This window comes from Megalobrama amblycephala, linkage group LG11, assembly GCF_018812025.1.
Source record: "Megalobrama amblycephala isolate DHTTF-2021 linkage group LG11, ASM1881202v1, whole genome shotgun sequence".
NCBI classification, from domain to species: Eukaryota; Metazoa; Chordata; class Actinopteri; order Cypriniformes; family Xenocyprididae; genus Megalobrama; species Megalobrama amblycephala.
In genome coordinates, this window is record NC_063054.1 from 25,796,791 (window position 1) to 25,812,906 (window position 16,116).

At 36.2% G+C, this 16,116-nt stretch overlaps 1 protein-coding gene across 1 annotated transcript in view; it reads right to left on the reverse strand.

Annotated features, from left to right (window-relative positions):
* Window positions 1-16,116, reverse strand: part of rps6kc1 (ribosomal protein S6 kinase polypeptide 1) — a 57,533-nt gene that overhangs the window by 8,955 nt on the left and 32,462 nt on the right. The window contains 7 exon segments of the mRNA XM_048206975.1: window positions 3,190-3,212; window positions 4,180-4,601; window positions 4,603-4,872; window positions 4,874-5,170; window positions 5,172-5,392; window positions 5,483-5,615; window positions 12,836-12,883. Of these exon segments, the coding sequence (XP_048062932.1) occupies window positions 3,190-3,212; window positions 4,180-4,601; window positions 4,603-4,872; window positions 4,874-5,170; window positions 5,172-5,392; window positions 5,483-5,615; window positions 12,836-12,883 (1,414 nt within the window).

The following is a 16,116-nucleotide window of genomic DNA, read 5'->3' on the forward strand; positions in this document are numbered from 1 at the left end:
TTTGTTTCATTATATGCCAACGGTGACAGTTAAGGAATGGCAAAAAGCACTTCTTGTGCTTTGCATACCTGTAACTCAAGAAGTATTAAGGATATCTTAATATCCTTTTAGATTTTGGTTCTTAAGAAGCTTTCCTTTTGGTATTTTCATTTTAAAGGCCCTCGATAGGTTCAATCCCAGCGATATGGAGATCTTAATGAGGCTCCACAAGTAAATTGGTAAATTGTACACATTTTCTGTGGTCAAAAACCAAATGTGGGCTGATACAGCTGATACTTTTCATTTAAAGAGGAATATCTGAAGAACAAATAATGTTAAAAACTAGAAATGTATCTCTTTTTTTTTTTCTATCTCAACTGCATAGAACATACCTGTCTGAGTGCCATAAATATTAATAAATATTTATAAATATAAATATAGAACCAGAATCTAAAAGGATATTAAGATATCTTTAATAGGCCTAATTCTTGAGTTATAGGCATGCAAACTTGAAGGCAAAAAAAAATACAAGAAGTGCTTTTTTGCCATTTTTAAACTGTCACTGTTGGCATATAATGGAAAAAAAAATTGCTAAAGTCAACAGATTTTACTAATAGACCTAACAATCTCGGCGCAAAAATAAAATAATGATGCTGCCATCTTTCTAAAGTCTTTCATAACTATTTATGTTTGTCTTACTACAGAAAAAAAAAATATTAAAATCAAAATTGAGCCGGGGACCTTTGTTTGAGTTGACACAGAATGACCCAAATAAGTTTTTCAAAAAGACAACTGTGAACTTGAATAGAGAATAGAGAAGTTGGCACATGCATTTTAAACTAGATTTATTAAAAACATTTCTCCTTTTAAAGATAAAGAGGGGACAAAACAGTTGTGAACAGTAACTCTTGAACCCTGACCATCTCACCCCCCTTCCCTTGTTAGGAAAATAGTAAACTCAGCCTAAAATCAGCCTAGCTTACCGTGTCTGCGAAGTTACCTTCGACAAGAAATGCAACAAGCAATCTGGGGCCATATTCACAAAACATCTTAGGGCTAAAAGTAGCTCCTAACTTGCCGATTTAGGAGAAACTCTTAAAAATAATGGGCGTGTCAGTCCTAATTTTAGGAGTCCTACATTTTTGCTCTAAGAGTATTTCACAAAGCATTTTAGCGCTAAAACTAGCTCCTAAATCTGTGAAACATTAGGATTAGTCAAGAGGACTCCTAAGTCACTAAGACCAAATCACAAACAGTCCTAATCCACCTAAAGACACTGTACACCATTGAGGCAATAGCGATAGAGCCTTGGGTGCTGAACCTTTTCTTCATAAATGCAATACATATAGATTTGAATCTACGATGAGACGCCAAAAATAAATCTTTAACAAATAAATAAATTTTGTCCAAATTACCTGTGGCAGTGGTTTTCATGAATTCACACTTACAAATGATTGAATAGAGTATGTAAAAAAAAAAATGATATGTATATATATATATATATATATATATATATATATATATATATATATATATATATAAAATTTGTCACTTGAATTCTGCATTCCCTTGAGATGCATACATCCAAGAGGTGGACAATTAACTGTATATACTAGTTTAATTAGTGACACTTAGCCTACATTTTAAAACCTTTATGGCAACATTTTATTTTGACTATGGCAACATTTTTATTAAAAAAATATTTATTTGAATAGGGCAACATTTGTATTTTAAAACCTTTATTTTAATATGGAAACATGACACCTCATTCTACAATATTTCTATGATTAAATCGCTGACTCTTCCCCCATCAGCCAATCACTGTGTGTTTACTCCATAGTAACAAGGTCAACCCCGCCCTTACTCTTAGCTTAGACTTCTCTCTATTCCTTAGTAAAAGTTTGTCTCAGCAGCTTTGTGAATAGGTTTTAAGAGAAAACTCTTAGCTAAAAACTTTTACTGCTATTTAGGAGAACTCTTAGTGGTAAGATAAAATGTTTTGTGAATACGGCCCCTGCACAGTAAGTTTGAGAAACATCTCCAAAATAAAACAAAATGTAATAAATCCTCATTATCCTCAAATCCTCATTATCCTCAAATCCTCATTACAAATAATTGCATCATCACACAATCGGTGTGTGCATTTCAGCGGAATATGGTGACAACTGGCCAGGCTGCAAAATGTATGACACAAAACCAACCAGCTGGCATGTAACCTATTAGATTTTAAATAACTTACCCAAACAGCAAACAATTCCAGCAGTAAAGCTTCAGCTTCTTGTTTGATGCTGTCATCCAGGGGTATCACTTATAATTGCTGGGTTGAAATGCTTTTAAAAGCTTAAACTCATGTGTAGGTTTTTCTTTGCAGATTAACTACAGCTTTTCTTTAAATGTTAATCTTGAAAATGGTGTGGATAAGGATGTCACTCTTCCGCCAGAACTAGAATTGCATACTGCCATTACTGGAAGTCAGTGATTATAGTTTATAAAGTTATAAATATGGATATTTTTATGGATTATTGCATGGATTACTTTTATCTTGGATGGATGTGCTTTTTTGGGGCTTCAAAAAAATGGTACCATTCACTCCCATTATAAAGCTTGGAATAGCCATGATATTTTCAAATATAGGATGGCTTGAGGGTGAGTTAATAATGGGAGAATTTTCATTTTTGGCTGAATTAACCCTTTTATATTCGCAATCTGGTAACCACGCGCATACGCTTTCCCTACACTGCGGAAGAAGAGTGGATGATGTGAAAATAAGTAAGGTGCAGTTTAGCGATCTCCATTTCAGATTTTCTGCTTAAATGAAAGTGTCATTCAGTCAGTCTGTGTTCTGTCACAAGCCGCTCGTGCTGTTTGGTGCAACTAAATTGGCGATTAAACCTTCTCAGTGATGAACTGCGGTTGCTGAATAAATGCACTTACGCAACCTCTGTGTGACAAAAAATAATGTGACATAAAAATAAATTTCTATTTATTATAATTGATTATAATTTTGAGCAAAATTATCAAAATTATCAATTTAACCATTATGCAGCTTGTCGTTTTCATTGACTAAAACTAGACTAAAATGGCCAGACATTTAGATATATTAAAAATATATATATATAATGAATCCAAAAAAGTAGTGTTTGGACCTCTGCTGGGAAGGAAATATAGAGACTGGACCTCTTGGAACTTTAATTGAATAGCCCTGTAGGCCAGTATCACCAATAACAATGCTGCTACTGATATCTCTATAATATTTTTTTTCTCAATTTTAGCCATTAATTATACACATTCAGCATTACAGTATAATTGAAAGCTTTCAATTTTAATATTTATTAAGCTTTTTTTTTAATAAAAAAACTTTTAATTTAAGTGAACTTACAACAATCTTCACTTAAACCTATTATAATGAATGTCACATTACCTGTGTCTTTTCAAGTGAAAGTGCAATAATTCTAATGAAATGTAAAAATAAATTTCTATTTATTATAATTGATTATAATTTTGAGCAAAATTATCAATTTAACCATTTTGCAGCTTGTGGTTTTCATTGACTAAAACTAGACTAAAATGGCCAGACATTTAGTCGTCTAAACCAGTGGTTCTCAACTCCTCGGGACCCACTGCTCTGCACATTTTGTATGTCTCTCTTATATGACACACTCAATTCAGTTCATGCAGACTCTCCTAATGAGCTGATGATCTAAATCAGGTGTGTTAAATAAGGGATACATACAAAATGTGCAGAGCAGTGGGTCCCGAGGACTGGAGTTGAGAAACACTGGTCTAAACTTTGAATAAATACGGGACAAGGTTTACTAAATATGATAAAAACTAAAAAAGTACATTTGACACAAGACTACGCCTAAGACTAAATTTAAAAATAGTTGACAAAATTAACACTTGAGTGCTTGGTCTTTCTCTTACACGCCATAATTCTGCAAGTTCTATGACAAATATGCATTCACACATTTTCATTCATACATGGTTGCCACATTTTAGTTATAATTATTAAAGTTCTATTATAAATCTATTCTGCTAAAAGTTGATATCAATAATTGGGAGCATATAGGCATGATTCTCAAAAGCCGACATGAAGTAAAGGCAAAAAAACATTTAGGTCTTGAATAGTGTAATGAAGTACGTTTTAACAGTGTGCAGTGATTAAGTGAATTCACCTGTGCTTGTTTAACAGTATGTTGCTAGGGGTTCAGGTCTCGGCATATGATTCCCTCCTGATGCAGTGCATCCAGAGCCACAACCATATCAGCAGCCCAGCTCCTCACCAGAGCCTCTGGGATGTGTGTGTCCAATGAAACAGCAGCCAACTTATCCAGCTCTTGAAACAACTTCGACACTTTCTCAACCTCCTGCTCTCCTGAAGTGCCCTCTGTCCCCAACTCCACATCTTCATGCTCAACAAAGTTCTTCTGAGTTCTGGAAACAGATGTGTCCACCATGCCAGAAAGCTTAGGGGAAGACAGACTCAAAAAATCTGCTTTAAAAGGCATTTTTGATGGTTTGTGTAGAAGTGGAAGGGTGGACACATCAACAGAGAGGTCCAACTCTGCTTTCTCTCCTCTCTGTAGAACATCTGGCCTGCCAAATGTGGGAGAGGTTGTTGTCTACAACAGTGAAAGCGCTGCCTCCAGCAGTAAGCTCTTCCTCTAACACGTCTACTGTGCCCCCATCGAGTGTAGGCAGATTGACCAAAAGATCAGGTGGCTGTCCCTCAACAGCACAGCTGACATTGGCATCCTCCAAAACAGCCTCTTTAAAGGAAATTACTGGCACCAACTCATTTGAGCATTGATCACTGTCAGACCTCCAGAGATCTGACACTTCCTGTAGATTTTCCAGTGGCTCCTCTGTGACCTCTATACCAGCATCCTGAGGGTACCAACAGTGGCTTGCAGACATCTTGACTGTCACTGTAAGAGAGCTCCTCCTTGGGCGGTGATTGGTTCAGATGGTCGGGTGAACATGTGCATTGATCCATAAAGCCAGCCAGTTGATCCTCCTCAGTGAAGAAGCACAGCTCCTGCATTGAAATCGGAGAGCATAGACTATCAGTGTTTAACCCTGAACATGTATGCTTTTCTGTTTCCACAGGAATAAGTGTGCAGTGGTCTTCCTCCGGCTCCAGCTTCTCCTGCTCATACTCATTGCACAGTGTCAAGTAGCTGTTAGTGCACTTCCTCCTCAGAGGTGGCACCAGAGTCTGGCAGTTGGGCTTCTAATGGACGCTCCCCAATGCTAAGACCCCGAGAATCCACACTGCTGGAACAGGTGGGCACAGGGTTCAGGGTTGAATGTATAGCTGAAGAGTGAGTTTTCTGGATGAAAGGTATGTTGAAGCTTTCGTCAGGACTGCTGCCATGCAGATACTTGCAGATATGAGTCCACAATTTACCACCTGATGAAGACAAAGAGGAAGTACTAGTCAACATCCTGTTTACACACTTAGGCATTTAGTAAAAGTAAAAACATAGTGAAAACAACACACCCTCAGCATACTCAAGTAAAAGAAAGATGGAATCCTCTGAGATGATGTATTTCTCCAGTTGTACCATGTTAGGCACAGAACGAGGCACAACAGTCTTCTTAACACGCCCACACGCACTGCTTTTCCTTAAACCCTGAACACACACAGATATCATGTCAGTACAAATCAGGGGTCTCAATTTGTAAACTGCAGTCTGAAAAGAATTTTATAAAATCCTGTTATCTTCCAATCTGCTCCTATTATAATTAACAGAGCTATCTACACTAGAAGAATCTGTTGAGTTCAGTTGCACATCCAGCTGATGGAAGCCGTTTTTTTGTTTTTGTTTTGTTTTTTTAATTGCTGTACAGCTAATCCAGCCCCTATATTTTGTATGTCAAACTACAAATATCACAAATATAATGTGTAAACTGATTGCTATACGTGTAAAGTCCTTGTATATTTATATTACATCTGACCATTACATCAGAGACAGCTTGAGATGTTTCTAGTCTCTAAATAGGGCCTTTAATTCCAGTGGTACTTCTCCAGGATTGAAAACCACTGCAGTATTAAGACCTATTCGGACGGGACTAGGTTTTCCAAACGACGTTTGAGTAACAATTCTTATCAACCTACGTCTGCGATTTTATGTAGCCTACGGATTCGGACGGGACTAACATCTCCGTGTTTATTACCGAGGTAGGAGTGTCTGTGTTTTACATGTGGGCATTTCAGAAGATCACGTGTTCAGAATGCACTTTGAAATATAAAGTAAAACGTCCTAACACATTTAGTGTTTTGTAAACATTTTATAAAAATTGTAATGTGAAAAAACTAAACATACATTTATCATCATGATTTAATAGAACTGGGTTCTTATAATAAACCCACTGGAATAAAAAGTTTTAACTTATATAATTTACACGTTATGTAATTAAGTGCAGAAATGAAAGTAATCTTACCTGAAACTGATATTACAGTAGCCAGTCTTAACAGTTTACGTGATTTGGCTCTTCTTGTTGATTTTTTTTTTTTTATTTCTTCGCAGTGTACCAAACACATCTACATCCATTATCGGTGCGCGAAAAGCAGAAACTTGAATACCGGCGCGATAGCTAGAGATTGTACGGTAGTTCACGTTGACCAAAACACACAAGAAAAAGCGTTTTGGAAAAAACATTTTCGGAAATCACAGACATTCGCATTCGGACGGGATTAGATTTCTCTGAGGACCGCCGAGTTTGACGAAAAAATAAAGATACTGTGTGGTTGAAAACACTGTTTGTGCAGCTGTTAATACCTAACATGACAACTGCTCTCTCAAGACAAACTTAGTAAAAAAGTAGATTAACTGTAAGACACAAGGAAACCATGAAACCGCCACAGGAGCTGACATGTCCTTTTTTATTCACAACCTCCTCGTCGCCGGCAGGTACAGCACTCATTTTCATGTGTTTGTGTGTTCTGATTTTACGTGGCGATTGCGCAACTGAACTCCACAGCAACTTGTTTGCGTGTCACTCATAGCGCGTCTGTTTGTGACCCAGGGACAGAGCGAGCTTGGGAGTTGTTGTTAATGCAACCGAACCTCATTTCTGTTTACAATTTAATGCATTTATATCGAGAGTTATATTAAACATTTTTTCTGTCGTTATCGATTAAGACGTACTGTTGATAAATATCGATACCAGGCCTAATTGTGCCAAGTGTAAAGTTTGGTGGAGGTGGGATTATGGTGTGGGGTTGTTTTTCAGGGGTTGGGCTTGACCCCTTAAGTTCCAGTGAAAGGAACTCTTAATGCTTCAGCATACCAAGACATTTTGGACAATTTCATGCTCCCAACATTGTGGGAACAGTTTGGGGTAGGCCCCTTCCTGTTCGAACATGACTGCGCACCAGTGCACAAAGCAAGGTCCATAAAGACATGGATGAGTGAGTTTGGTGTGGAGGAACAGGCGAATCTCAACATAACATTGACTGTGACACAACAGTCGGGATCATTAATATGTATGCCCCCAACTTCTGCATATGCCAGCCCATGTTCAAGGCATTAGAAAAGCCAGTATTAACATCTGGAGCAGCACAGCCGAATCAACAGACTTTATGCAGGTAAGCAAGCAAGGACAATAGCGAAAAATGGCAGATGGAGCAATAATAACTGACATGATCCATGATATCATGATATTTTTAGTGATATTTGTAAATTGTCTTTCTAAATGTTTCATTAGCATGTTGCTAATGTAATGTTAAATGTGGTTAAAGTTACCATTGTTTCTTACTGTATTATATTTTCATTATTAAACACTTGCAGTCTGTATAATTCATAAACAACTTAATTCTTTATAAATCTCTCCAACAGTGTGTAACGTTAGCTTTAGCCCCGTTAGCCATGGAACACTATCAAACTCATTCAGAATCAAATGTAAACACCCAAATAAATACTATACTTACATGATCTGATAAGCTGCATGACGAACACTTTGTAAAGATCCATTTTGAGGGTTATATTAGCTGTGTGAGCTTTGTTTATGCAATGTATTATAGTAGTGATGTCCGCGAACGAATCGTTCTTTTCAACTGGTTCTTTTCAGTGAACCGGTCGAACCAGTTCACCAAATCGGTCTGAATCGTTCCAAACAGTTCGCATCACCAGTAAGCAAACACTAATCCACAAATTACTAAAGTTACTCACTTTCTGACGTGCCTGACACTACCTCTGACTCGAATTAAACCAACATCCCGGAGTTATTCAGTTAATCCAACAGTACACTGACTTAACCTGCTGTAAAGAGAGAACTGATGATGGTGAGCACGAGCAGCAGAGCAGCAGAGCAGCTGATATGAGTGAGCATGCGCGGCGTACACGAACGAACGTACACGGCCTGTCACCGTTCTCGTTCTCGAGTCAAGAATCAGTTGCAACGGTTTTCGGATCATCAGTACACAACCGAGAACCGCTTCTTTCGGACATGTCCGATTTGAGAACCGATGAGCTGATGATACTGTGCAGAAGTGGGTAGTAACGAAGTACATTTACTTCGTTACATGTACTTGAGTAGTTTTTTGGAAAATGTGTACTTTTTAGAGTAGATTAAAATGTGGGTACTTTTACTTTAACTTGAGTACATTTGTAATGAAAAATCTGTACTTTTACTTCGCTACAATGGGCAACGTTCCTCTCGTTACTTTATTTTAATTCAATACTGTAAATGTTAAGAAATGCGTAGTTTATTCCATGCGCGCTGTCTCTTTTTTCATGAACGATGCCCCATTCACAAATGAATCACTCTTTCGAGTCGATTCTGTCTAAATTGATTCGCGAATCAGTTTGAATGATTTGTTCAGTTCCTGCACGCGCTGAATCGTTTGAAGCGGTTTCTCACTCGGAGCGGATGAAGTGGCAGTGGACCTACAGTCAATTAAAAGCAAATCTGCAAATGCATACAGTTGTTTGCCAGCGATGAAGATCTTTATTAGTTGAACTGCGTATGCTGTCTGTGAACAATTCCACCGGTAGGCCTATCGATTTCATTTGATTTTACTTCATGATACAGCCAATAGCCGACATTTTACAACCAAACAGATTATTACGTCACTATAACAAAAGTATATTTCTTTACCGTTTTTATGGGCATATATCTTAATTTATACATTAATTTATACATATACTATTGCGCAATGGCGGCGCCAGCGACCTGTTCGTCTTGAAAATGAACGCTTTGCGTTGACACAGTTAAGCAGTTTTCACGCGCCTGCTGAAATATACATTTGATTACATTTTGGAGAACAGACCGAAGAAGATCCGTCAATGTGTATTTGATCATTGTTTGTGTCAAGTTCAGATATGAGCGCGAGCACATGTAAAGAGTTTCTCTCTTCTTTAAAATGTAACGTTAGCTGTATACGTTATTAATATAGTAACGATACATTCGGGTTACAGATGCTAGAAATAATGCTTGTCTCTTCTATGTTTGTTTGTTGCAAAGATATCTAATTATGATAATAAATTAAATATCTATTTAAATAATAAACATTAAATAATAACATGCTATTGTGTGTGCATATATATATATATATATATATATATATATATATATATATATATATATATATAATAAAAGTAACTAGTAACGAGCTACTCGAGTAAGATTTTTATTGGATACTTTTTTACTCTTACTCAAGTAACTATTAGGATTATTACTTTCACTTTTACTTTGAGTAAATATTTCTATAAGTACTTGTACTTTTACTTGAGTACAGTTTTTGGATACTCTACCCACCTCTGATACTGTGCATGCGTGTAATTTTTCAAGAGAATGAAAAGTACATTAGTCAAGTTTTGTTGAACATCGGTGAGTGTGATAATATAAAACATATGTTTATGACTTAATTCAAAATACAAAAAGTTTATTGTGCTTTGCCAAATACACCATAACAGATTAATAGCATACAAAATACTGTACATAATACTGTACATAAGAAATGCCAAAATGAACATAATATTTTGTACACAGATCAAACTAATGTTCAGAAATAGTTCTACAAATTTCTTTTTCTATATTAATGTTATTCAAAAAGCAATATAGTTGTTATTTACTTTTTTTTTTTCAAAGATTGGAAACAATTAATTATTTGTAAAACTATCAAACATTTATTTGTTTCATAAATAATCCAAGGACAGCTTATTTAGTTTCTAAACAATGTGATATAAAGATAAAAAAAAAAAAAAAATGACGTAATCAAACTACAGCGAGAGCAAACAAGCGACTCCTTTTGAATCGCTCTCGCGGTTGTCGAATCTCAATCTCGTTCTCGAGTAGAATCGGTTGCAATGGTTTTCGGATCATCAGTACACAACCGAGAACCTCTTCTTTCGGACGTGTCCGATTTGAGAACTGATGAGCTGATGATAGTACGCAATCAGCGTGTGATCCGAAGCTACAGAACAGTAATGACTGTCACAGCACCGATTAACTAGGACAACTGATGCTATGAGAGGACTAGAATGAGGGGCCAATCTGGCGAAACATAAGTTTATTTAATTACAAATAAATCGTAATGTAAGAGGATCATGGTTTCTGCACTGATGAAGACTAATTTATTCACTTTATAACTGTAAAACTTCATTTGCACATCACTGTCTGTATATGTGTTTGGATGCTTTAGATGCAAAACTAAATTGCCAGAAATGTTTCAGATTATAATAATGTTTTAGTTGACTGATGTTATGATTACTGACTTTATATATTTGATTTGAATGTGTTAAGTGTTTTTTTTTTATCCCGGCCTGCAATGACATCATTACGTCGGAGCGTAAAAGAACCAGTGAACTGTTTTTTTTCAACAGGTTTATTGAATCAAACTGTCCGAAAGAACCGGTTCGTGGAAAAGAACCGAACTTCCCATCACTATATTATAGAGTTGCGAGCTTGGGGCGGGGAGCGCAAGCATTTAAAGGGGACACGCACAGAATCGCCACATTTTTAATTATGCCCCAAAATAGGCAGTTAAAAAATTTAATAAAAAAAATATCTATGGGGTATTTGAGCTGAAACTTCACAGACACATTCAGGGGACACCTTAGACTCTACATCTTGTGAAAAAGGGTTCACCTTTAAAGACAAACAGCAGGGGATTTATTAGGCTGCTGTCACTTTAAGACCTGCTGCACATGACGCGGATCTGATATCCTGCACATTTTCTCACAACTCTTTTCATTTAACCCTTCATTTAAATGTGCTTGCGAAGATACTCGACAAAAGGGGCATTTTGGCATAATTTTGTGTTTTCGTCCATGCTGAAGTTCTAAAGCAGCTTTCTGTCGCACGAGTCATGTGTCACACAGACAGGAGATTCATAGACAGCACACGCCAGTACTGCACTGCATTCTTATTTTGTCTTGTCACACTTGAATGGTTTATAAACATTTGCATGAATAAGAGTGTGATTATATATTGTAACCCAAGCGAAAGAATGACAGAAAAAAAGGATTGTGTGTTAATTGTGTTAAATATTTTTAAATATTGTTAAACTGAAAAAAATAATCCCATGCATTAAACATGTTCATTTTGACAGCACTAATAATGGCATAAAATTAAAAAGTACCAACAGGGGTTCAAATACAAGGGACAATAAACAAATTTAAGAAGCTAATTTAAAATTAATTAATTAAATAAGATAAAACAGGAAACAATAACACCAGGTTTATAAATATGTGATTGCATGCACATTTCTGCTCTCTCCTATGTGATTTGTTAGTCGTTGTGTAATATTCTTGAAATTGGGCTACATCTTGCCTAAAAATTATTCTAATAAGTCTAAGTTATTTGTTATATTTAATAAATATCTCAGACCCTTTTGACCCACTTTTGCATTTCATAGCTGCTGCAAGTAGTATCTGGAGTGATTCGATTTTCTTTCTTTCATACCCTCAGGTATTGTCCCTAAAATAGCCACATCATGCTCAAAAGGAATATCAGCATTAAACAGATCTCTGAGCACTCTATAGAGCACACTCTGAGCATCTTTTCAAAATGGTTTTAACTTAACTTTGGGCAAGACCAGATAATGTGAGTATGGTTACCTAATTGTACCCCACAATCTCTCTAACAGACTAGAATAAGTCTGTAATATTACCACTTTTTAAAACCTAATTTAGATGGTATAAATTTGTAGAGAAAACATAGAGAAAATTTTTAACAAGGGAAGTAAGGTCAGGGGCAGTTGACGGGGCCTTTTCTCTATGTTTAACCAGTGTGTATCGTGTTAATCTTCAACCATGATTCAATTGGTTTAAGCTGAGCTGCCCAGTAATAATATTTGAAATTTGGAAGACTCACTTCTTCATCAGTCTTCATAAGCTGTAGGGTTTTGTACTTAATATTTAGCCACTACCATACCCAAAACACATTTAGAAATCCATTCTCTAACTTGATGAATGCACTTTTGGGGATTTCTACAAGCAACACCTGTGGGCCACTAATATTCACTTAATATTCTGTGTATGCTGTCACCATCATTTAATATAAGATCCCTGTATACACGCCTGACATAATGTTGGGTCCTTGCCTTCCTTATGGATGACCGTTTTCATAAAGAGACGATTTTCATTAAAATTCAAACTGTACTCACTGTACTCTAAATGACCCAAAGAATGTAAAGAAGGGCTTGTGACAATAGGCCAAATTGATCAAAAGTTATGTCTTTTCATATATAGTTTAATTACTAGGTATGTTCACCAAACCTCTCAGGTCCCTATTATTACTTGTAAATACAAAGCAAAGCATTACAGCTTTTAGGGAGTATTATTACTCCCTGTAAGTGATTCCTGTTAAATTGTTAGGTGTTATAAATGGTAAATGGACCACTTACTTTCAAAATAAAAGTTTCCTGCGTTCTCTTATCCATCACCAACAGCACCTGCACAAAAAACAAACATCTAAATAAAGGAATCGGACAATGTTTAAACAAAAACACTTTTTTTTTTTTTTTTTTTTTTTTTAAAGAACAGTGTTATATAACGCCACCCTCTAACCATCTTTTTGTCTAGGGAGTTATATTTACAGGATCACTGAATCACTGTAGCCTATAGATAGAAAAGTAAAAACAAATGAATTAAAGATGCAAATATCAATTTTCCCGGGCAGTATGCAAGTTCATTGACAAACAGTTAATGTGCACAAGCTTGCTTGTTTCAAGTCTCTCATCACAGTGCTAAGCTGTGACACACCTTTTGGAAGAGTTAAAAAGACATAGATCCTTGTCATGATAACAGTAGCAACAGAGAAAATATAGCTGCAAGGGGTGATGGTGATCCCAACCACTACGGTGCCATCACCACCAAGAATGTGTGCGCTTCAGAGGCGAATAGGCTATATTACGCCTATATATTATAAAGGCTCATTATGATTTAGTATTCTACTCAGCATATAAGTAAATAAATTAATAAAAACGTGTGATTAGTTGACTAATGGCTTAAAAGAATGATTAACAGTCGACTAAAAAAAAAAAAAATCTTATTTAGGGGCAGCCCTAGATGTACAAAACGTATATGAACATTGATCATACCTCTGCATGACGTGAGGTTCTTTATCTTGCAGTTTTTTACTTTTTCTTTCTACTGTCCAATGAAGATTTTGAAAGAAAATGGGCTGGGTGTCCACTGATGCTATAGTAACAAATGCAACTTTCAGTTTTGAGCGGTTTGACTCAAGACTGTAGCGTTATTGTGAAAGAGTTATCATCTGCTCATGTAATCAGTGGCTGTCCTGAGGAGAGATCTAACATGAGCTTTTAGAAAAAATGTCAATAAAAGTTCTGGATGAAACGTAGAGCAAGCACAATCCAGTGAAAGGCAGTAAAGAGTGCAGTGCATGTCTGTGAGAGAGCTGAGAGGGTGCAATCGACGCAGCTCAACGTCTCCATTAATTTGCACATGTAATAATTTAGTTTATATATTTTCAAGCAATTCATTCAATTCAATTTCAAACTGCAATTCATTCGATTCAACATTTAAAATTTATTATTGACCAAAACAAATTTTTTCAATTCAAAAAAACCCTTGTTTCAAGTTTGATGCATTTGGATAGGCAGGATTTGTAATCGGTGCATCAAGAAAACAAGTAAATCATTACACCCCATACAACAGTATAGGGTGTAACACATTCAGTGTATATTTATAAAAAAAAATATATGAAAGGATGTTACCTTATAAAAGGAGTCCTCGAAAGGAAGGGAGCAACAGTTTTAAGCGTGTGGATTTGTCATCCTGTTTGATCGATACAAGAACCCCACACCGAATTTCAATAATCAGCCTATCAAATAACCATTATTTAATATATAATATTTTATTCCCACTATTAAATACCCAGCACTTAAATATTAAAGGCCCATTTTTATGCGAAACAAATGGGAAACGGGGAAACAAATAAAGTGAAGTATATTTGCACTTAAGGCCCTGATATACTTATGTTCTTTTTCGTTCTTCACTTAAGTAAAAAAGTTTGAAATACCCGAGCTGCGGTATTCTGTTAGCGAACACCCTGGCACTGCTAGAAGTGCTGTTTAGATGAATAAATAAATGTGTGCTGCCTACTTTCCTCTCAATAATAAAATAAACAAAACAAAAATGATAGTGGTTTGAAAACAGCAGTTAAGAAAGCATCAGATCATAACGATTTGTGTATGATTGCACAAGCCTTGCAATTTGGCAGTCAAGTCGTGTCATGCTGATTTATATAGCACTTCATACAATAGATCGCTTTAAAGGAAAGCAGCTTTACAGTATTAAACATGAACAACAGTATCAGTAGCCCCTTTCACATATACAGTTTTTACTGGTAAATTACTGGTAAGAGATCATGTGTGAACAGGACCTTTTTCAAAAATACTGGTAAATCGGTTCTGGCAATTTACCAGTAGGGAAGTTGTAACATTACCAGTAAATTACCATTATGATGCTGTGTGTAAAAGCAGAATAAAGATTACCGGTATGAGCACATACAAAGTCAGAACACGCTGACGTAAAAAGCTTTTGGCCAATCATAAAGTTCTCATGGAGATGACGTGATGACGCTGCTTTTTAATAGTTTTACTATGTAATTATACGCTAGATGGACATCTTTGACCGTTGCGCCAGGTCTCTCAGCTTTTTCAGCGTGTCACGCTCAAGACACTGCCTTCTTTTCCATTCATCAGTGCTGTGGCTCTGCAGTTGCAAACTATTATGCACATCTTGTGTTTTTAACAAGTGTGCTGTACAAGTCTAGAAAAGTGAAGCCAAAACGTTTCAATCGCCCCCAGGTGGCTGGATGCAGTAAAGGTCATAAATCCCGCCCTCTCCATGTAATCTAATCAAGCTGATGCAAGTTCAAGTGTTTGTTTTTAAATAAGATTGTTTTTTGTAAGTTATTTGATGCTATAAAAACGGGGGTGTGACGTCATGTTTGACAGCTGAGATTGAAAGAAGTAGTCACTGAGGCACCAAAAGACTTTTTTTCTGGATTTTTGGGAGGAGATAGGAGCTTTAACTTTAATTTCTACATTTCCATAACTGTTTATTTCATGCTAAAATAAGTTGTTCTGCAATAAACTGTACTAACCGGCTCCACTTCACACTCACCACTGCACAGACTCGGGCTCCGTGATTCACTACTGCACAGACTACAATGGAAGACAGTGAAGGTGCATCGTCCATCTTTTTTACAGTCTATGGTTTTTAAGAGCAAAAATTAGTTCTGTTTGATCGTCCCATTATGCCTGTCACTCAGATGTCAAAAAATTTTTGCAAATTGAACAGACCTAACTAAAGAAACTAAAGCGCTTCTCTTTTCAAGATCATTTCCAATGACTAACATCACAGAATTTACCAGTATTTTGGTGCTGTGTGTGAATGGTCTCTTAACGGTAAAAAGCCAGAACACTGTTGTTTGTGTGAACAGCATATTTGTGTATTTACCGGTAAATTCGTTCTGGTAATTTTACAATTTTCCAGATTGCTGTGTGAAAGGGGCTAGTGTCTCTTTCAATTAGAATTACAACTTCAATTTAAAGCAGTTCTCCAGTGTGTTCATGTTTTTACTAATGTCTGACCTTGACTGACTGAACAAAAGAAATGTACTGGAAATGATTTTACATCAAAAGTGGCAAAGCCA